The 22,927-nt window shown below is 39.7% G+C and overlaps 1 protein-coding gene across 1 annotated transcript in view; it reads left to right on the top strand.

The window, feature by feature from the left end:
• Positions 1–294: 294 nt before the first annotated feature.
• The window catches only part of galnt16 (UDP-N-acetyl-alpha-D-galactosamine:polypeptide N-acetylgalactosaminyltransferase 16), a 63,344-nt gene continuing 40,711 nt past the window's right edge, over positions 295–22,927 (top strand). Inside the window, exons 1-6 of the mRNA XM_085143390.1 lie at positions 295–707; positions 7,186–7,367; positions 9,623–9,721; positions 9,860–9,927; positions 13,815–13,880; positions 21,110–21,231. Of these exons, the coding sequence (XP_084999516.1) occupies positions 507–707; positions 7,186–7,367; positions 9,623–9,721; positions 9,860–9,927; positions 13,815–13,880; positions 21,110–21,231 (738 nt within the window). The 5' untranslated portion in view covers positions 295–506. The remainder of the gene's footprint in view (positions 708–7,185; positions 7,368–9,622; positions 9,722–9,859; positions 9,928–13,814; positions 13,881–21,109; positions 21,232–22,927) is intronic.

The following is a 22,927-nucleotide window of genomic DNA, read 5'->3' as shown; positions in this document are numbered from 1 at the left end:
CAAACAAGGGGAGCTGCTTTTGGGTTTAAAGGGAAAGAGGTGATGTTCATGTAGGTAAAACCAACCAGTGACGCGCAAAGGGAGTAAAAACTAAAAAGATCACCGCGAATTAAAGCTTGAAAGAGCCAGAAGTGAAGATCTCTCATCTGAGTCTTTTCTTTGTTTCCCCCAATGATCTGCACCCAAGCTTGCGTGTCAGCTGCTCATCGTAGATTGGACGCGCTCTCCTCATCGCAGCCAGCGGATGGATAACGCGTGAGCGTGCGTGAGCGCGCGAGTGTTTGAGAGTGGTGAGATGATATGACTCGGCGCTAGGACCGTGGCTCTGTCAGTGCGCAAATCCCAGCAGAGAGGCATCGCTCCGGTAGAAGCGGCTGTACGCGCAGAGACAGAGAGGCTGTCTGTCTGCGCTGCGGTTCGACCCATCACCGGCGTGGGAGGCTGTACCTTCCACGGCGCACGGACCTGAACCTGCCAGGCTGCGGAGCCCTCCGTATGGGCTCACCATGCGAAGGATACGGGCCAACGCCATCGCGATTCTGACCGTTGCATGGATCTTAGGAACGTTTTATTACCTGTGGCAGGACAACAAGCCCCAGTCGTCGCCGTCGTCATCGGCTTCGCAGACTCGCGGCAGGGGCCACGGGCAGAAGGTGATCCCCGGTCGACTGGAGATTCACCGGGATGACAGGACCATCCCGCTGATAGTGAGTGAGCACGGCTGTGAGGGATAAAGAGGAAAGGGGGGATGAGAGCGGCGCTGTTGCTGGAGGCGCCGAGCTGCAGGAGAGTGTGTGCTGCATGTTGATGTGCATGTGTGTGCGCGAACCCAGGGATGATGAGGATGGAAGTGGAGGTGGTGCTGCACAGCTGTAAGTGTCACAGTTTGACTGGACGTGTAGGCTGCAGGCTTGAGCGCCGACTTCAACCTCGTCAGGTGCACGCAACCTGCAGAGCAATCTACAGCCTGCCGTGCAGCCCTATTTTGTTGTGTTTCTCCGCCTTTCTGAGCTGCACACCCGACGCCAGGGAACCTCAAGTACCCGTAAGAGGCTTTCCGTAAGTCTCGTGCGTCGTGCGCAAACGCCTAGTAAACCACATTATGCTGCGACCTTTCCCGGATTGCAAATGTGAGGTGAAAAACACGGACTCCCAGGTCGGGCATTCTGTCATTAAAGGGCCTGTTTCAGTCAGGTCATGTCTGTATTCGCCTGTTGTTGCCCGAGGGAAGGAGGAAAAATACCGAGACTGTAGGTGTGGTGGTCGTCAGGCTTGACTTTTAGTAGCCACCAGGTTGCAACACAGCCTACAGACACAATCTGAACAGTATAGAGCTGGAACTGGCTGCATGCCAGCTCAGATTAGAATATCCAGTCTAGTCGGGCTGCAGGCTTTCTATTGCATTTAGTGTGAAGAGATACAAGACCTGTAGCTTGTGCTTTTAGAGCAGTGCAGAAAAATAATCTGGTATCCTGGGAATAACTGACAGGTCATTGACTCAATATAAATGACTAAAAGCTCCTTTTAATCTTGTCAGAAGGTGGAAAGGTTTTTGCTTAAACAATAAGAGATTACGTGTAAAATTTAAAGTAAAAGTGAATCTTAATAGAATATTTTTAGGGCAAAGGCATAACCAAGCACTTTCCCTCAGATATCTATGCCACTACCACCCAGTAAGCAAATATAAAAATCAGCTAAAGTGTGTGTATCCAGTTCAGTTTTAAGGAGACAGGGACTGATGTGGAAATACTGCACACTCGAGCCTCTTTCACAATTTACTAGACCAATAAAATTGCCTCAGATGTGGCTGGGGTTGTGTGCCAACATGTCAAAGCGTTTCGCTCCAGCAGCAGCCAAATTATTAAAGCGTTGTTCGCAGGATTTATTAATTCAGGGGCAAATACCAAGCAGTGGGGTTGTTGTGGGATCTATGCAGGCAGGCCCTCTGGAGCAGAAGAGAGGAAGCTGTGGTTTGCATTAGTGTGTGAACACTGGCCAAGAGTATGGCGATGATCGGAGGATGCACACAAACAAATATGGAATCAGTTTAAAAACCCCTCAGTGTGACTGCAGTCAGAGGAGAGAGCGAGGTGTATCATGTCCCCGTCACAGTTTACAAGCTGATGCCATAAACTGCAAACTGCTGCTGAACCATAAACAGACCTCACCTCTAATCAGATTGTTCTTTGGTCTGTCTGCTTTAGTTTTGAAAGTGAAGCCTTTGCTGTTTGTAATCTTTGATTTGCTCAGCGGGGTCGTTCACCTTTATCACCAAACTGAGATTTTCTAGCTGTAGTTTGTCCTGGTAATCTGACCTGAAGCTCACAGGCTGCCAGCTCGGCACAGCAGGGTCCCACGGTTCAACAAGAGCAGGCTGGTACAGAGGAAGGCTTTCTTTCTTTCTTTCTTTCTTTCTTACAGACTTTCCAATTGTTTATTTTTCCCTTCCTTTCTTTTCACTTTGTCTTTCCCTTTATTGCCCAATCTCTCCTCTCATTCTTTATTCTTTCCTTATTTCCTTTGTATCTTTATTTTATCTTCTTCATTAGTTATCTATTTTTCCCCACCATCTATCTATTTCTTTTTCATGTATTCCCTCCTTAACGATTTCTTTCTTCCCATCCTTCTTTCTTGTCATTCTCTCCTCCTTCCATCCTCTTAGGCTTCTCTTTTTTGTCACTAATGTTCATTAAATGCTTTTGAATCACTAATACATCATCTTTGAAAGCTGTCGGCACTGTCTCCACTTTTTTCCTCCATATGTCTCCCACCGAGCCTCCAGTTTCCCAGTATTGCTTTTGTTTTGCTACAGTAACCAAGTGCATGAGCATTTTTCATTGTCTAATTTGATTTTAGCGTTCAGAGTAACTGACAGCCTCGCCGACCTGCACAGCTCCCCTCATATCATGTCATCGCAGAGCCACATCAGCCAATTACTTTGTCATTTTTCTTGCAACACGTGTCCCCCCTACTATTTTTTTTTTTTTTTGGTTACTAACATTATTAATGTATGATTTGATAATAAGAAGTTGTCAGTATCTGGAACCGGCTCAGACTGCTGGTCTGGGTGCCCAGACTTTTTTTTTTTTTTTTTGTCAAACATTATTTCTGACATACACTTCATGAGAGAACTGTGCTGTTAACAATCTCGTCTGAGCTAGGATTAACTACATATTCCATTACAGTGATGCATACATAACTCGAAGACTTTGTGAGAGTACAAAGCTCAACTAATGCTTTGTAGTTTGGCAACTTCCACTACCCAAACACAAAAGCTTTTAAAACCCGGATAAACATTGCAAAAATAAGCAGCATTCCAAGCAAATGTTTTTTTTAAAAAAAACCTCCTTTTTTCTTATTTATCAAGAGTTTTAACTCCAAAACCCATCTAATCCGCAAAGCGTGCGTGGTTTGTTTAAATTTGATTGCCTGTAGTATAAACCCTGTTCGATCCTGGTATGTCCTAAAGAAATGCAGAGCATATTTTTTTCCTAACTGACTTAACCCAAATAAGATGAAATGACTAAAGCAGAAACAGCTCTATAATTATTCCAAACTCATGTGTTCTTATAGAATCTTTGATGAGCCGACACCTACACTGGGATATAATTTCTAAATTTACCCACCCATCTTTCTCTGAAAAGAAAATTTGTATATCAATACACATTAGCTATATGGATGAAAGTGTTGTGCCACACCTCTTAGTCTTTGAACTCAGGTGTGTTCAGTCCCATTGCCACAGGCGTATAAATTTAAGCACGTAGCCTTTACAAACATTTGTGAAAGACTGGGTCGTTCTAAAGAGCTGACTGAGTCTGAGTGTGGTGCTGTCATACAAAACCACTGTTATAATAAGTCAGACTGTGAAATTTCTTTCTCCTAGATATTCCAAGATCAACTGTAAGAAACTACCTTCCCTTGGCATTGTGTTTTTTCATTTTGAATAATTCCCTGTTAGACGTCAGTCTCCAAACGTATACCAAACGTGCAAGTCTGTTTTTTTAAATGACCAAAAATACTCTTTAGAGAAAAGAACCAGTTTTGCTGATGATGAAAACTAATTAAGATAGCTGCTTGACAGTAATAATAATAATTTCATTTACGTAGCACTTTTAAAAACACACAAAGTGCTTCACACATGGGGTGAAATAAAATATATTCAAATTAGTATACACACCTACATAGATGTTCTGTGGACTCATCTGTTACCACAGCCACAGCAGGGCTGCGTCTCTGGGCAATCAGGCAGATTGCACTTGTATGTGACTTGTTGAGTCTTTTAACTCAGCCTGAAAGAGCGGACATGTGTTCATCTTCCAGACTAAGCTCATGTTTAATTCAGTGGACTGAGCCTCAAAGCGCCTTCTGTTATTTATATCTTAATATCCCCTCTGTACCATTTTTTGTAGCTTTTAATATTTAGTCATGATGATATTTACAGAGGGATTCTGGAAAGAAATCAGAACAACGCGAAGATAAAAAACAGTCAAAATATCACGTTATGGTAGAAGAACTTAACATAATAATGAATTTCACATGTAACATATAGTTATTAAACTATCCCACTTGTTTTGCAGATTTTCTAGTCCATGGCCTGACTCTGTTATCTCAAGCTTGGCTCCAGCCTGAAAAGATAAATTAATAGCAGTGATAAATATAGGCCCGTAGCCCCGATTGTGTCCCCTCCGAGATGATTTAGAGACTGCTAATGGACAGCTTGTTTACATTCACAAATAATAACAGTTTGGGCCTTAAGAGCCTGCTTTACATAGAGTAGCTTAGCTCTAAAAAGCCAGAACTGTTCTTGTTTAAAATGATTGTAAATTGACCAGAATCTGCTGAATGAGCATAATTATCACACCTCTATATTTTCATCTAAAGGAATCTGGTATACTTAATCTACCTTGATTAAATTATATGGAAAAACACATATAATTTCAGTTTAAATGTCATTCAGTTGGGTATTTTATTGGATTTGTGTTTGGTTTTTGTCATCCTGGAAAAATTGATTTCAATTTGCTCAACATCAATCAAATACGTAAAAATAAATCATAGCTAAATAAATTCTCATGTATCTCTCTGTGTAACAAGCATCAGGTTACAGGGCTAGAAAATGTTACAATAACAGCCAAAGAAATTTAAAATTTAATTTTTCTGTAATTGGCTGCAGTTAATCTGGTTTGCCAATCGATCGAGCCAAACAGATTAGATTTGTTGAAGCTGTTACTGTTTCAAAGCTAAAGCTGCCGGGCTTTGTTTGGTGTTTTCCTCAAATACTGCCATCTGTAAATGGCTTCTGAAATTAGGATTAGGATTAATTTTAATTAATTTTATTAGAAATCTATCTACATCTAATTAGCAAGTAGATGTAAAGAAGATAGAAAATTATATGTCCTTATCAGTGAAATGTACTTGATGCATAGAGTGAGGCCAAACAGCTTGGTTATCACTTTAATGATCAACTGATTGAAGTGGATTTCATTAAATTATGTACTCAGCCCATGTTTACAGCTTTCAATTTGGTATATACAAGAGAATGAGACTTAGTATTTTACATATTTTTGATTTTTGTTTTTCTTTTGTAGAAAAAACATCATAACTCAGCAATTCTCTGAAAGATAAAAAAAATGACTATCATATAAAATATAATGAGTAAGCTTATAGACTAGAATTTAGACCTATTTTATATATTATGTAAGCTGTAATGTCTAAACTTTGCGAATTCAGGCTACATTTTGCTTTTATTTCAATAACATAAACCCGTATTTTGTGCTGACCTATCAGAAATATGCTGTCACCACTGTATGCATTTGTCAAAATAAATTAGTGTCGTTTTTAAAGAAATCCCAAGAAGTCTAAAGAGCTCAAGTTCATGAGCTAATGTATGTACTAGCTGCTAGCTGGCCCAATCTAATCCCACATGCACAGATTCCTCCACCAGGCATTAAGTGACATTAGCATTGATTCTGAATAATGTCAGCGTGACTATTTCCACCTGCTGGATGCGATTTGTTTAGTTTGTTTCATGTTGCTGATGCAATATTTGTCAGAGAGCCTTTGCTTAAGGCTGCTGCTCCTTGAATTCCCACCATTAACCATCAAATAAAAACCAAAACAATGAGCTAAAAGGCGGTAAACTGAAGAGTCAGATTTTGAGCTTCATCATCACCTGGTCCACTGTTGAAAAATATACATTACAGCCTTGAAACTAGAGGTCTCGCTGCTATAGTAAGTGTGCCCTTCAGCTGGCTTTCTCTCTAGCTGTGCAGCGCAGATATATTTGAGCATGAATCCTTGAGGCTTGCGGGGTCATACTGCTCCTCTGGGGTGACTGAAAATGAGGTCAGTCTTACCTGAACCTTTTCAGGAGCTTTCTCTAAATCTCCCTGCTTACACCGACCTTTAATAAAGCGGCGCAATACAAAACCGCTGCCTTTCTGTCTCTGTCCATTTTGCCGTTGCATCTCTAATGAGCGTTGCTCTCATCTCCCTTTATGTATTCATCAGCTATTTTAACCTCCCACTCACCCAGGCTGCCAGAGAGTGTTAAAGCTCCTTGCGGGGAAAATCCATTAATTACTGAGGATTTATAGACTATGTATTCCGATTTGATGAGTGCCCATCCCGTTTTGCCCTGTTAGCACTGACACGATGACCTGAATAAGAAAATAGCATTTACATTTTAATCACTTGGCTCGTACTTTTCTTCACATTGGATTAAAAGTTAAAGCAATTTATTTATTTTTTGCCTTATTTAGCAGGGACGCTGCACATTAATAATTATGGCAGGAAATATGCCAGAGATTGCCAAGAGGGTTTTGGGGGGGATGTCCCTGAACAGATATTACAAAGTCACATTTAAAAAAAGAAGAATGTGAGATGTTTAGTTAGCAGAGTGTAAGGGCTTACAAATATCAGATAAGCTTTTTTAATCTTCAGAGATGTCAGAGTTGTTTTTTCTCTTATCTTGAGGAGGATACTGGATCCCAAATTATTCCCAAAGGCAGACAGGTGTCTTGTAGAGTTTGTTAAGACAGACAATTCCCTTTGTGTGTCACTTTCACAGGAATTATAGGTGCTGATTGTTGATAAAAGGCACTGAGCAAGTGGAGTTTGAGTATAAGTCATTCACAATAATCCTTGTTTTTCTTAGTATTTGAATTCAGCTTTCATCTTTTTGTGCAGGTGACCCAGCCCCCTCGGGCCGAGCAGCAGGGCCAGCTGCTGGGCAGCTTCGATGAGAAGGCTTACTTAGCAGCAAAGCAGCTGAAACCGGGCGACGACCCGTACAAGGACCATGCCTTCAACCTGCAGGAGAGCGACCGGCTGGGCAGCGAGCGAGCCATACGAGACACTCGACACTACAGGTGAGCGGGGTCAGTCCAGGTACTGTCTGCCTCGTCTGACCTGCACAAGTGGATCGGGGACTAATCTTGTAAGAAAGAAAGAAAGATCAGATTTAATGTTTTGCTGAAGACATTGGACCTTGTGTTGAAACCTTTTGCCTTCTGCTGTGTTAAAGATCAAAAGATCAAGAATGAATCTTCCAACACATTTTCTTTGCTTAGTTTAGAGGCCTTGGGTTTTAGTGCACTCAGTAACTTAGAATATTTCAAATTTCTTTTTAAAGTGGAGTGGTCACTACAAGCACTGCTACAAAAGCAGGTCATGCAGGTTTGCATTTTAACTCGCAGCTCCAAGGAACCTTTTTCTCAGTGTGCATAATGTCTCCTCCAGTCTTTGTTTGCAGCATCATGTTTAAAGATACAATTTGAGTTGAAGTAAAACAAATCTTTAGTTTTTCTCAAAAGATATTTTCCTTCTTTTGAGTTTTGTTTTTTATCCAGATTGCTCTAAAATCCACTTATCCGTGATTGTTGGGCTTCTTCTATAACTGGAAAATGCAGCTAAATGGCTGCCAACTGAAAGTTATTTTTTTATTCAACCTTTATTTATGCAGAGCAGGTTGCTCCTTTTTAAAGCCGCGTTCTGTTCACTGTTACACTGAGGCATAAAATTGCAGGAAACAACACAAGTGAGTCATAAACAGAAGAGGACAATAGGCAATAAACAAAGTGCGAGCTCGGCTGAAAGCAGGTAAAAGGTTATTATACATGCATATATATAATTATATAATATATAATTAAACAAGTGGTTCTCCTGTTAAATTACAGTAAACTTGTGAAAGCTAGTTTCACTGGATGAAACTGCTGTTTAGAGTGTAGGTGGAGAAAATATAACCTCTAAACAGTATGAGCTGTACAGTATAATACTGCCAGCTGTTTATTTATCAACAATTAGCTTATTATTTAAAATATTTTTTCAGTATTTTAGATACATATCTTTAAAAATGCACTTCTTATGTTGAACAGGTTCTTGGTTTGTATGTGAGCAGACAGTCTTTACCCACCTACTGTTTAAACCTTTGTTTGAAAGGGACAGCTGGCCTAAGAGGCTTTGACCTGTGAAATCATGTAAAATCCTACTAAAGTGGAGAAATTCACTCAAAACGTCTATTTTAGCTATGAAAAAAATTCAAGCTTTTGTCTCTGCCCTCCGTACTTCTTGTGATTTCAGAAATTCTGCTGTATTCAACGTTTAAAAAACAGAAACAAACACTAAAAATAATCACTGGCCAGAGAATTTCCTTTGAGAATAATCACTACAGGAGTCTTGATCATGATGGCCAAGTGCTAAATAAAACCCGAGTGCTGTTCTTGCCCCACAAACACTGCGAACCACAACATAAGTGGAATAGAAAATCTTCACACTTCCAAATTTAAATATTTGAATATGACATATGGATATTCCAGTGAGTCTCTGACCACTCTCGCGGGTTGCTACAGTATTTTAGCCCTCGTTTTAAATTTCTATACATTGACAGCATGCTAAACGAAGGTAATAGGACTTGATGATACATTGTAACAGCTTTTACAGCACATCACTGTACAAACCAATGAATGTTTTCTAAAGTCATTGGTGCAAACTGTTTTTTCCTCCGAGCTTTTTCACGAGGATTGTAACATTTGTTTCTATAAAGAGAACATCCAAACTATTTTTATAAAAATGTTTCATTTTATTTCTGATAATGGTTCCGCATGCTATAATATTCCCAGTTTAATTTTCTGTTCCTATTATAAGCTGCTGTTGATTTCTTTTTCATTACAAAATTGCATCAAAGTCTCATATGTAATTATATCAAATGGCAGCACGTCTCATATGTGAACGTACCCGTACGACTTACTAATTAAACAAACGCTGCAATCGTGCAGTGATTGTTAATCTTGTAATAATGACTCCTTAGTGAATGTATATTGTTGCCTTTATTTTCCTGTTTCGTTGTGGTGTGTGATATTTGAATTTCATACCTTATAACCTAGGCTCAATGCGCTCAGCAACAGGTAGCAGATTAAAACTGAGGGTCAGATATCTGTGCGAATGTTGCTGGGCAACCGGATATTTCTATGTCACTACAGCAACAATGCAGAGACGACTCCGCGGGGCACCTCGGCCAATCGCATGTGTCTGAAACTGTATCCAGCATGTGTGTGTGTGTGTGTGAATACAAGACGTCCAGGTTTGTATGAGTTACCACATGTGACCTTCTCACCCCTGCGTGCAGGTGTGCAGCTCTGACTTATGACACAGACCTTCCCTCCACAAGTATCGTTATCACTTTTCACAACGAGGCCCGCTCTACTCTTCTTCGCACCATTAAAAGGTAATGACGCAAGTGGCCCAATTAGACAAGAGAAATGACACCAACTTGTGTGCTTGCTCTAATCTTCTTCTATCACAGCACAAATTTCCCTGCCATGGGATCAAGTCTTATCTTATCTTATTTTCTTTTCCCGCTCAGTGTCCTGATGCGAAGTCCGCCATCTTTGATTCAAGAAATAATCCTGATAGATGACTTCAGCTCTGACCGTGAGTTTTGTTCTTTTTGTATCTGAACTGCTGCTCAGAAAGGCTTCAGATGAATGCTGAATAGATGTTACTCTGTGTCTTTTGTATGTACAAAATAGAAAACTGTTAAAAAAGTATGTTAATTCTGAGTTTACGGCTTGTTTCTGCTGTCTCCATGGCAACCCCCACCCACCTACCCCAAAAAAGAAAACTGTAAAAAAAATTATTTGAAGCAAACAAAACAAAGAAACTGAAAATGGAAATAAATATTAATATAATATGAAAGCTAAATTTGCTCAAAAATTCTGTACTGTTCTTGTTTCTGAGAACTTAGATTTTATATTTGGACTAATGGTGCACATTATTATTTCGATTTTTCTTACTTTATTCATTTACTTGTTTATGTGGAGTAACTTTCACGGAAACACTGACCGGCATGAATTATAATTCTATAGTTCACCTTCCCTGTGAAAGCTGCTGTGGAAAACGTTTCAGGACATGCAAACACAGTCAGACGTTGTAAATTTAGCTCACTGTAAAATCTGACTGCATAATACAGTGTTTTTGCTTTGGTAGCCTCAGGGGCTGCCGTGCAGAGTGTCCATAAAAAGTGAGGAAACTGAACAAGTGGAGGACAAAAGGCCTGCAAAGACCTGACGTAGTACACAAGAGATGCATCAGGCCCTTCAACTGATCATCTACTGTCTCAGTGTAAAGTAAATGGTAAACTTTAAATGGACTAGTTCTTATATTCGCTTTTTTTTTTTTTTTACTGTTCCTTCTTATATTTCTAAAATCCTGACTTTGATGCCGGAAGGCAGTTATGCATGTGTCAGCGTGTGTGATGAAAATACCAACCAGTCGGGAATCCAAATTACTGGAAAATTGTAGGAGGGAATAATTTCAGAAGAAACGAGTGGCCTTTTAGGTTTGTAATGCTCACAGGAAATCAGAAACTTAATGACAGGTGGCTGCTTTTTATATGTCTGAGGCAAATATGAAAAAATGTGAACGTAAACAACAGCTGTAGCAGAAGTGAGCTGGAGAAACACACGAGTAACAGCCTGGAAAGAGAACTAGCAGAATCAGTTTAATTCATTCATTTTGAAAATTGGAGTTGAATTGGTTTAATATCACCGTAAAAAGTGGCTGGTGTGGTTTATGTGGCTGTGGAATTATCGGATAACCACACTTTAGTAATTATTCCCCTTTGTCAGCATCGGGCTGAGAAATTTTACGAGCTCATGTCGCCGGTGCCTTCTGTAATTACCACCACATGGATCCTCTGTCTGTGGGAACAGCACGGCGACCTATATCCACGGTGTACTAACACGCTCACACGTGCATTCGTACTCGGAGGTGTCAAAGCTGGCCAGACATCTAAACAGTAGTGTCTCAGTGGCAGGAGCAGTGGGAGCTCTGTAGCCCACTAATGCCTCATTTATCCCTCGTCTCCTGCTGCCAGTCTACCTGCACCTTGGCTGTACCAGCAGGGTTCACAGTGAACAAAGGGTTCTTAAGCTACACTCTTAATCTCTTCCCTGTTTTGGATTTTAATTCCCAGTATTAATTATCATGTGAACCAGTCTCAAACACACTTTGGTTCCAGTTTGTGGCTCTTAGTTTCGACTCATTCTGACTGTGAGCCAGTGAGCCTCCAATTAGCTGACTTCTCCAGTTGCTGCGCTCAATTGGGTGCCATTGTTACCAGTTTCAGACAATTAACACAACAGCTGCTACAGTTTTGAAACAGGAAGGTCCACAACATGCTTTGTTCCTCAAATATTGTTAGTTCTATTTGTTTTACTTCTGTGAGATAGCAAATGAGATTTTTTCCTGTAGTTTCTGTACAGTTAGAATCTCTCACCACTTAGACCCAATATTTTTACTCTGGGGATTGTTGCAGTGTATGTATTACCTAATAGTCATTCTGAAGCTGAATCCTTTACAGTGTTTTACAGCAGGTTTCAGCTCATTGTTAGAGGTTAACTTTTGTGTTTTGATGAACTCGCACCGCTGTCATAGCAGCTGGTCACAGCTGGCAAGTCCCACGTGACAGATCAGTTATTGCAGGCTTAAATAAACATGGATTTCCACGCTCTCACGGCAGCCACTTCAATATTATACATGTCCCGCTGTATGAGCAGCAATTGTTATTCAGACTCTGATCATAAAGGTTCAGTTTACCAACATATATGATAAAATAAGCACGTTTTTGCTTTTCTTCATGGATTTATTTCCCACTGTGTTGTAATATCTCCACCGAGAAAAAATGTAGACGAATGAGTGAATATATTCAAATCAGGGCTTCTGTGTCAAGTGTGCAGGTGTAATTTAGAGAGACAGTCAGCCGATGCAGTGAGAGTGTGAGCTGATTTGTTAGTAGACGTAACGGTGTTGGAGGATGTCGGCCAGCAGCAGCAGGAGGGATTGTCCTGGCCGAGCGTAATCCTGTTAAGGCTCGCCCGCTTTAATCACAAGGACATGGCGCTCGATCAAGGACAGTGATCTTTACTGCAAGCCTGCATGTGACTCCAACAGTGTGGAGACAGGAGTGCACCGGATTAATTAATATTTACAGGACTCAGATAAGCTCAGTTTAAATTTAACAGATTCACACAATCAGTCAAACTAAAAGTCCTGGGTTTGAATCCACTGTCTGGTTGAGTTTGTGGAGTTCTTCCCATGTTTACGTGGGTTCTCCCCGGGTATCCGATCTTCTTCCCACAGTCCAAAGACATACATGGGTTAGCTTAACTAAAATAAAGGCTGTATTGGCTGTAGGTGTGAATGTTGTCTGTGACCCTGAACTGGGTCAGCAGAAAGAAACAGATGAGATGATTATCTTGTTAATTCAGAAAAACAGGATAATATACTGTAGTTTAAAACAATAACTAACAAAACTCTTAAAATTGTCATTTTTTTGTGTGTAGTCTGGGAAAAACAATTTCCTGATGCAAACAGGCTTTCACACACTCACATGCATGCATACAAGCTTATACAATCAGGCTAAAAGTGTACAACATCTGTTCGGTGGGAGTGATCTATGACTTTTTGCTTCTTCTTCTTGCCCGAGTCTTGTGAGTCTTCTCTACACACACCATCTGTCCCCCCATTAGGAGCAACACTAAAGCCATACACATACACACACACACCCTCTGACTCTACAGTCTACATGCAAACAAACAGGTTTGTACACACAGCAAATTTAATCACAGAGGATTACAACTTGTCATGCTCGTTTCTGTCAGCATAAGGTTGTATCGCTGCTCGGGAGGGGGTCTGCTTGATCTCTCCACAATCCCTCAGCAAGATCACAAACACACACTCTCTGCTGCTAATGCCAATCTTGCCAAGTGTGCGTGTATATGTGTGTACCTGTGCTTGTGTGTTGTTTGTAATGATGTCCACTACAACAGCAGCTCTGTGCCAGCTATGGCTCATGTAGAAACATGGAGTGGATGATGGAAGTTGGCTCGCTGGTGGATTTGTTTATGGGAAAAAGGATTTTGTATTGAATTATGCAGTGAAATGTAGCTCTTTTGCTTGAACACTCTGACCTGTGCACTTTTTTGTGTTTACGTGTTTCTCATTATTATAGCCTAAGTGAAATGGATGCACCGATGGATGTTTGAATGTCTTTAGCTCATATACTGCAGCATTAAGTGACTTTTATCACAGCACTGAGTAGTGTGCTTATTGAGGGTGTGTATCCGTAACCATGCCCTTGTTTGTCTGTGTTTATGTCTGTTTAAGTGCACTAAATCCATGTAAGTGTGGCTGCGTGGTGTGCTTGTGGGTTTGGGTGAGTGACAGAGTGTGAGATGAGGCAGCGAGGAGAAATATTTTTCTCAGTGTGTGTTCTCCTTCCACCATAAAATGCCATCTCCTCTGCTCTCCTCCCCCAGCTGAGGACTGCCAGCTGCTCGCTCAGATCCCCAAAGTGCGCTGCCTGAGGAACGGCAGGAGAGAGGGTGAGTGTGCGGGGACAAGGGGAACGATGGGAAGGGGGGGAAATGACTTAATGGAAAAGATATTGGACTGAAAAGGGGATGTATTTTGTGTGGCTTTTTTAAAGGAATAATTCATAGAAAGACAAGTGAAGGCGAAGATGGTAAAAATGCTTCACATGACAGCAGATAGTCACTGAAAATGTGTGTCCAAAAATACTGGAGTGGAAAAAACAAATCAGATGGAAAACAGAAACAGACGAAAAAGATATGAACAACTGTTGTTTCAGTCATTTTATGTAAAAAAGAAAAAAAATGTAATGAGAGCTAATTAATAATTTAGTCAATAGCATCTGACAACACAGTGAAAAACAGAAAATGCTTAAAAAAGTGATTGTCACAGGAAAAAGTGGGCTTGTAATTGCTGATGGATGAGGCCAAATTGTAAGAATACACAAGAAACTGACAGCATCCAAAAGGATAAACACAAAGAGCCAGGGAATAAATGCAAGGACACAGAAGAAGCAGAGTTATTATAGATTTATTTATTTTTAATTCTGTTTAGTTTCAGTTCATTTACTGAGTGAGTTTTTGGTTTTTATTGTTTTTTATTAACTGTTTCAGTGTTACTTTTAGTCTTTCTAATTATTATAGTATGTCTCAATAAACGTGTCAATGATTGATTTATTTATTTTTTACCAAAACCCCCCTAAAACTAAAGATATTTCTTCTGTATTTTTATTTTACTTTAGTGTGTTGTGTGAAAGTGTGTGAAACTAGGAGTGAAAAATAAATTTTAGTTGACTAAACTAAAATCTATTTTTCAATCCTAGTTTTTGTTTTTACCGTCGGTTTAGTTAATTATAATAACCTTGACAAGAAGAAACAGGAACATCCACAGACAGCATGAAAAATGATGACAGGATCTACACTTGCCTCCTCCTGATTTCTTAGTTTTTTTGCTTATTAGTCTTACTTATGTTTTTCAGAGCATCAAGCAAATTATAATAGTAGGCAAAGATAACTTGAGTAAATACAAAAAATAGTTTTTAAATAATGATTTCATTTATTAAGAGGAAGAAAAGCTATGCAAACCTGGCTCTATGTTAAATCATGAATTAACTGTGATTAACCACATTTTTTGGAAAGATGAGTCCAATTTCAGTACCCACAGCCAGGCCTGAGTACTGCCAGACTCCCAGATTAAATCCCAAAATCACTTAAATCAAACCCTGTCTGACAAAGTGTAGGAGGCTAAAAGACCTCAAAAAGCAGCTCATGGTGCCACGATCTAAAGAAACAGCTGAGAAACAAAGTCATTGACTTCTATCAGTCTGGAAAGGGTTACAAAGCCATTTCCATGGCAAATGGTTAAAACATGGAAGAGTGGTGAACTTTCTCAGCAGAGCGCATCACTGACTCATCCAGAAAGTTTGAAGTAACATATCTGGTTATGAGATTGTGCTCGGAAGCTCGAGCTATAATCCAAGGAAACCATCCAAAGTCCACTTCTAAATGCCTTAAAAAAAAAAAAAGAAGGCTTTGAAGTGGCCTAGTCAAAGTCCAGTCCAGACTTAAGTCCGATTGAGATCATTTGGCATGACCTAAAAAGACCATTCATTCTCAAAAACCCTCCAATCTGGCTAAATTAAAACAATTATGTAAAGAAGAGTGGGCCAAAAGTCCTCCACAGTGATGTGAAAGTGTCATTGCCAGTTATCACACACGCTTGAGGATGAGTAGAACCAGTTATTTGGTCTAGGGTGCAATTACTTTCTCATAAAGGGCATTTTGTTCCCATTAATAAATTAAATAATCCTTTATATTTTGTATTTACTCAGGTTATCTTAGTCTAGTATTAAAATTTGTTTAATGATCTAAAGAATGTAAGTGTGACCAAAAAAATAAACATTTAAAAATACTTTATTATCCACTGTATACCTATACTGACAGCTGATACGCTGTATGGAGTACTGGGAGCTGCTTGGACGTGTAGAAGCCACACCCTGAAGCTCCCAGTGCACTGTTTCTCTGCCAGAGGTGGTATGTAACTCTGCAGTTACTGTGTCAGAAGCACGGGGGCGCCTTTAGTGCACTATATGTTTCATAGCTCACTGACCCCGCTCTGTAGCTTTATGTGGTCTGCCACTTCCTGATTGAGTTCCTGTGGTTCTTGAACACTTCTGCTTTTCAGTAATATCACTTACAGTTGATGAAGGAATATCTGCAAGGGAAGAAATTCAACAAGTTGACTCATCACAAAAGTAGCTTCTTACGACACTCGAATTCGGCGTGCTATTTAGAGTGATCCATTCTTTCACAAATGTTTGTAGAGGCAAAATGCATGCCTAGAGGTGGTCAGTATAGTGTAGTGTAGTGTAAAAACTAACACAAAAACAGTAAAACATCTTGAAAGTTGTTCAGAAATCCAGAAAAACTAAACAGAGACCAAAACTGAAGAAAACTGAGGCAAAATATTGTTAAAATAATATGACGTTAAAAAAAGAATCCTAAACTAAACTGACAAAACATAAGACTCAAAACTTAAGACGCTAAAATATTAGAAAGACCTAAAAAGAAATCATAACTACAATATATTGGCTAAAAGCTCAAAACTCAAAAATCAACATAAAATCTGATCCTTCATAAACGTAAAACGATCAACATTTGCGTGTCTAAGGCAAATAGACAGTTATAGTAATTTTTGTAGAAGCATAGATTTATATATCATTAATATTATTAATTGTGTTTGGTCACATGTAAGTATAGATCAATGTCTCTGGATTTATCTGCATTCCTTACAGTTTGATCTCCTTTTTTCTGCACTCTCACACCTTTCATTTGACTAAATTCTGTGGCAGTACTTACTAGAACCACTCACTTTATTGTTCGATCGCTCCTTTACAGGCACCTGAATGAGTTTTATTTTCTAACTCTAGGATGTCAAACACAATGATTAGTCTGTCAAAGGGTTCAGTCTAGCCTACTGTGTGGAAATTGTGGAAATGCAGGGTACAGTTTTTTTTTTACTGTGTTTCTAACCAGGAAACATTTGTATTGCACGCTGTTAGAAATAGATGTGGGCTCATTTTATCCAGGCCTCAGGTCTGAATCATTGTCAGGTTTTCTAGCTTCTTACTAACAGCCTTTCCAGTGACCCACCACGTAAGCTGGTTTAACCAGCGACTGTACCAACTCGTTTCATTTTAGCATTTGTTTTTAATGACAGTAGACTGAATGTGGGAAATGCAAGGGGTTTTTTTTCTCTTAAGAAATCCCATTTTTGCAAATTTCTTCACACTTAATTTGAAGATACTGTTTTATGTGCCATTACTGAATGGTGTGCTGGTCTATTTGAGATTAATTTGAACCAAAATGAGATCCGTGCTCCAAATCAGGGAAGTTCGGCTGAACTTAAAGCTAAAATAAGTAGTGTTACTGTTTGATAATCCATTTTTCTCAGGTTCTTGCACTCATAGCATAACACATTTTTTGGGCCACATGCTGTTAATGTCCGGCAGCAACAGTCGACAAGCCCAAGTTTAGCTTTCTTTACTGCCACCCTTAAAACCCACGTCCACAAATTATAATAAACTTAATCTTAATCTATCTTTTTCATAGGCTTTCTCGTGTAGAAATACACAAGAGGTTTTTTTTAAACAGGATGACCCAGCAAAATACAGCCCTCTGAGAGTTTACTGAAGTAAAAGCAAATAGTCCCTGTCCTTGTGACTGGATTGATTTTCAGCTCTTAATGGCTTCACACCATCAGGCATCATTGACGTTCTCTGCTTTAATGCGTCAAACTACTGCCAGAGGTCATCAGGCACTGAAGCATTAAATGTACCCACAATTACACCAAACAAGCACGAGCAGGAAGTCTTTGCTATCATGGGTGAGAACTGTGGAATAGCCAGTGTGTATCTAATATGTAGTATTCACATTGCTAGATAGATTACATACATTACATTTAGCAGCTTAATATGAGGTTTTTTCATCATGTGTTGGTGTAAACTAAAAGCACACAGATGAGTAATCTATTGGCCTGACATTTGGTAGGTGGCCCGAAACACAGCACCAGATAAATTACTGTTTCTCCCTAAGAGGTGAAGTGCCTTAACTGACCAGGCGCGCAATCCGACTCTCAAATGTCACTTAGGTTATACTGGGGAAGGATGAAATGTGAACTGGTGTGATTCAAGCTCATTCATTGGTAAAACAAAGGTTGTGTTTGTGTAAACGATGTGCCTTAAACTGAGCACTGCTTATTCTCATGAAGCTTCTGTCAAAAGACGCTTCGGTTAAACGTCATGCATCAGAATGAGGAAGAAACTTGATTTTTTTTTGAGTATTTCAGAAACTTTTGATCTATTTGAACTTTCCCACATGCAGAGAATGATCAGGAAAAGAGAAAACAACCAGTGAGCAGCAGTTCTCTGGGTGACAAAAAAGCTTCAAGCCTTTGGGAAGTAACAACCAAGCTATGCAGAAGAGCACACTGGTGCAGGAAATTGAGGCTATAATTTGCACAAGATTGCCAAAATTGGACAACACAAGACTCGAAAAATGTCGCCTGGTCTGAAGAGTCTCAATTTCAGGTGCAACAGTCGGATGATAGGGTCAGAATTTGACTCATCAACGTAAAAGCATGGGTCTATCCTGCCTTGTATCAGTGGTTCAGGCTGGCAGTGAAGGTGTGATGGAGTGAGGGATATTTTCTTGACACACTCTCAGCTCATTATTGTTTAAATGCCACAGCCTACCTGAGTATTATGGCTGACCACATCCACCTTAACCTTTATGATCACAGTGTATCTTCTGATACCTGCTACCAACAAGAAAGTGCACCATGTGACAAAGCTCAGATCCTTTCTTGGTTTCTTGATAATGAAAATGAGTTTAAAAATGACCTCCACAGTCACCAGATCTCAATAGATTATATATGGGATGTGATGGAAATGGAGATTCCCATCGTGTATGTGCAAACGGCAACGTGTAATGCTATCATATCAACAAGGACCAAAATATCTCTGAGAAATGTTTCCAGCAGAATTAATTAAGAACTAAGGCAGTTGATCCTTGTATTAGCAATAGAGGACAGTGAACGTTTCTTTTCTTCTTTTTTTCTTCTCTGTTACAAAAGAAAGGTGATAATTCTGAAAATCATCCTTTGAATTATTCAGAGAAACAACCTCCTCTTGAAACACTCAGGTTATTCATGATAAACTTCATGGGTGCACATAATCAGCTCAGAATTAAGATCTCGAACTCTTGTTCTATTAAAAACAAAAAGCATTTAGTAAATTTGTGTTATTTTAACGATCTTTGACTTCAGAACAAAACTCTTAAGATAACAAGCTCGATCTGTTTATGGATGCTGCATAAATATCAAAGACAATTAACCTTTTCCACATATCCAGATATTACTGTAACTGGAGGCGTAAAAGAAAACTGTTTTCAGTGCCCCCGTGCTTCCAGCGAGTCTGCCTTAAATGTGAACTCTTTTAAAGTAGGTTTTACCCTCAGCGTCGCTGACGGGAGTAAGACAAGTTCTGGTATCTTCTTTAGATAAATCCAAATAACTAATGTCAATTCTAGAGACTGTTTATTCTCTACTTGCTTGTCCAGCTTAAGTCAAACGTACAGTATATATTCCAGAAACATGGATGATGGTGATCATCATCATCATATTTTATCATATAGCACCAATTTAATAAAGAAGAAGAAGCCAATGCTTTTTCTGTCAACTGTCAATTACAATGCAACAATCTCAAAAACTGCAGGCAGGCCCAGGCCCAGACAGTTCTGCTATGAAGCCATGCTGTTGTGATAAATAAAGTGGTTTGGCATTGTCTTGCTGACATATGCAAGGCCTTGCCTGAAAAAGACGTTGTGTGGGAGCTCGAATACCTTTCAGCATTGATGATGCCTTTTGCACATGTACAAGATGTCACGTCATCTGAGTTGTAACAACCAGATTGAGGGTCTCTTTCCTCTTTAGAAAGACAAGGCGCCCTCTGTTCTGAAATTCTGTTTTCTAAAAAGGATTCAAAATATAAATTCATCTCACTGTAGAACAGTTTTCCACTCAGTCCATTTTAAGTTCGTTTTGGCCCAAAGACGACAGCAGGATTTCTGGATCATGTTCATTTATGGCTTCTTCTTTGTATCATAGAGCTATACCTGCATTTGTGGATGAAACAACAAACTGTGTTCACAGATGCTGATTTCTGGAAGTGTACCTGGGCCTAAGCAGTGATTTCTATAACAAAACCACAACGCAGTACTGCCTGAGGGCCTGGAGATCATGGCCATCAAATATTGACTCTTTAGCTAGTTCTTGCACACAGAGATTTCTCCAATCCTTTGTGTGAGATATTATATAAAATAAAGGAAGAAGGGGAAAAAAATCATGAGACCTAAGTAGGGTGACTTTGTGTCTGTGTTGTTCAATTTATGCAGGTCCAGATATGAGGGCAACCTCATCCTTGAAATGAGTCACCATCTTAGTGATGGTGATTCATTTTGTCCATTTAATGAGGGCAGTTTGCTTTATATCTCAAGGAATACATCAGGTTTTCCATCACATTTATATCCCTTCTGTCTATTCACGAATAAGAGGTTCCAACCAGAAGAATGTTACACAAAACCGCTATTTTTTCATCCATGTTCATTCTAGGGTCTCTTTTATTTGGTACAATGTCGTCTCTCCTTAAGAAAAGTCTTTAAACGTACTGTATTTCCTCAAAATGGACTTTTAAGTCTTTTCAAATAACAGGGTGCAGTGTTGCTTATTTGTAATGTGCAATGGATGAGAAAGAGCCATTTTTTAAATCAGTTTGATACAGTTATTTTAGATGTAAATGTCATGACCGTGTGAGTGAGGAACATCCAGAGCATGATGACATGAGGAGGAAACAAAGGAGTTTGTAATTATAACCATCTCGGTTTCAGAGATACAGATTTTTGCAGATATCAATTCTCCTAAAGCTCATTCAGAACGGCTACTAGAGTGATTAATAGCTGTCCACAGACTGAAGAATAGTTATTGTCGACAAAAAAAATGACTATGACATCTTAAATCAATATAAAGCATTTTTAAAAGTGACTCAAGATGTCACCAGAAAATGTGATTTCCAGAGATTTCTTTTAAGGATCAGAGTGAAAACAACACTTGCATTAAACAGCATCAGTTTAATAAAACTGTGACCATCTGAGCAGTTTGAGACTTCAGTGTCATGTGTTTCCTTCAGGTCTGATCCGATCACGCGTGCGAGGAGCCAACACGGCCTCTGCTTCAATCTTGACCTTTCTGGACAGCCACTGTGAGGTCAACACTGACTGGCTGCAGCCTATGATACAGAGAGTCAAGGAGGTACAATCGCACATGCTCACACACACACTTAATCGGACACTTAAATGCATGCTGCACATATCCGCACTCACAGCCTCATGCATATGCTTGGAGGCGGAACAGTTATTTTCTTCTCTGTGGTAGATTTTATTGACTGTGATGCAATATGTTGGCACTGCGTGTTGTTAAATAAACACTCAATTTGTTCAGCTAAGATTCAAGTCAGACTATACCAGATGTCACACGCTGCTCTGCCGCAGCTGGAAAAAGTTTGGTGGGCTTTTTCCTCCTCAGTCTGTTTTCCACTCTGTCCTTTGCATGAAATCGCTTCATATAGTTCACTGAAATTGTGCTATATATAGTTGTCTCTGCCTGATTTGGGTTCATTTTTTCTTATTTGCTTAATATATTGGTCAGTGACACTTGGGAGCTGACTTTAATGAGACAAGATGATGATTACTGAGTGACCAAAATCCTAATTAGCTTCTCACAACTGAGTCTCCACTATAGAGGAAACTCTGAATGGGATAATGCCGTGGACCGTTATTGCATTTATTCTTACAGCATAATCTTTAAATCAATAACACTCTTTGTTAATGACAGATTTTCCTGATTCACTGCCTCTTAAAAAAATAATTAGGCCATCCATCAGGAGCACTATAGTACTGTCACATCCGGCCGCAAGTGTTTTACACTTCAAAATATGATGCGATGCCAGCCAGTCTTCATTATGTGGTGGATTTATTTATTTATTTTAAATATTAGTGGTATTTCCATGTGAACTTTCTTGGACATTTCAGCAGTAAGCACTCACTGTTTCTGTTCCAGTCTGCTTTCGTTTTCTCACAAAATCACACAAGTGAGGTGCACGGAGAATGGAAATACATAGCGGCACAAAATCGTGTGCAGAGATGAATGTTTAATTCCTAAGAAATGACTGTATTGATATAGTTGCGGAAAGAAATTCATCACCTGCTGATGAGTAACGACCTGTGACTGTCTCCTCCCTGCCCTGACATTAATAGCATCCTGTGACTGTGACTGGTTATGGTTGAGAACAACTGCTGATGCCCCCCCGCACCAATCTCAGGCTGTCCCAATGACTCTAGTCAGCAGGAGCTGTTTCATTTCACATTTCTCTTAGTAATCACCTTTCTCATGTTCATGACTCGCACTAATGTGTGACACTGTGATGTAGCTCCTGCAGTTTCTTCCCCGTCAGCAATGCACTGCTTCTTAATTTTCTTCCTGCTTGGCATTTTAGCAGCATGCTTGCTTCTCCAGGCTACAGTACAAGAAAAGAGTTGAGAAAAGAAGAAATATCAATGGATTTTTTTTACTTTTCTCAACTTGTGGCTTGTTGTTTTACTTTACAAGATATCTGGCATCTCGAATTTTCTTTTTGGGGTATTTTTGCCTTTATGTGACAACACAGAGAAGACAGGAAAGACGGGAAAGAGCACAGGGCGACACTCAGCAAAGGGTTCCAAACCTGGCTCCAAACCAGGCTCCTGTATTTCAGCTGTATAGCATATGGGCTCCTGCCCAACCAGCAAGCTCAACTGGCACCCAGTGAATTTTCCTATTCACCTAATTACAGTATACCTGTTGACAGGTATGACAATAACATTTGTTTTAGTGGTGTGCTTTTCTACTTTCAAAGAACATAACAAAGATCCTTGTGTTATATTTATTACTTCTCCCCTGTGTCCTCTGT

The sequence above is a fragment of the Neolamprologus multifasciatus genome, chromosome 19, assembly GCF_963576455.1.
Source record: "Neolamprologus multifasciatus chromosome 19, fNeoMul1.2, whole genome shotgun sequence".
In the NCBI taxonomy this organism is placed as follows: domain Eukaryota; kingdom Metazoa; phylum Chordata; class Actinopteri; order Cichliformes; family Cichlidae; genus Neolamprologus; species Neolamprologus multifasciatus.
The sequence above is the reverse complement of the archived record's forward strand: the minus strand, read 5'-3'. Positions and strand labels throughout refer to the sequence as shown.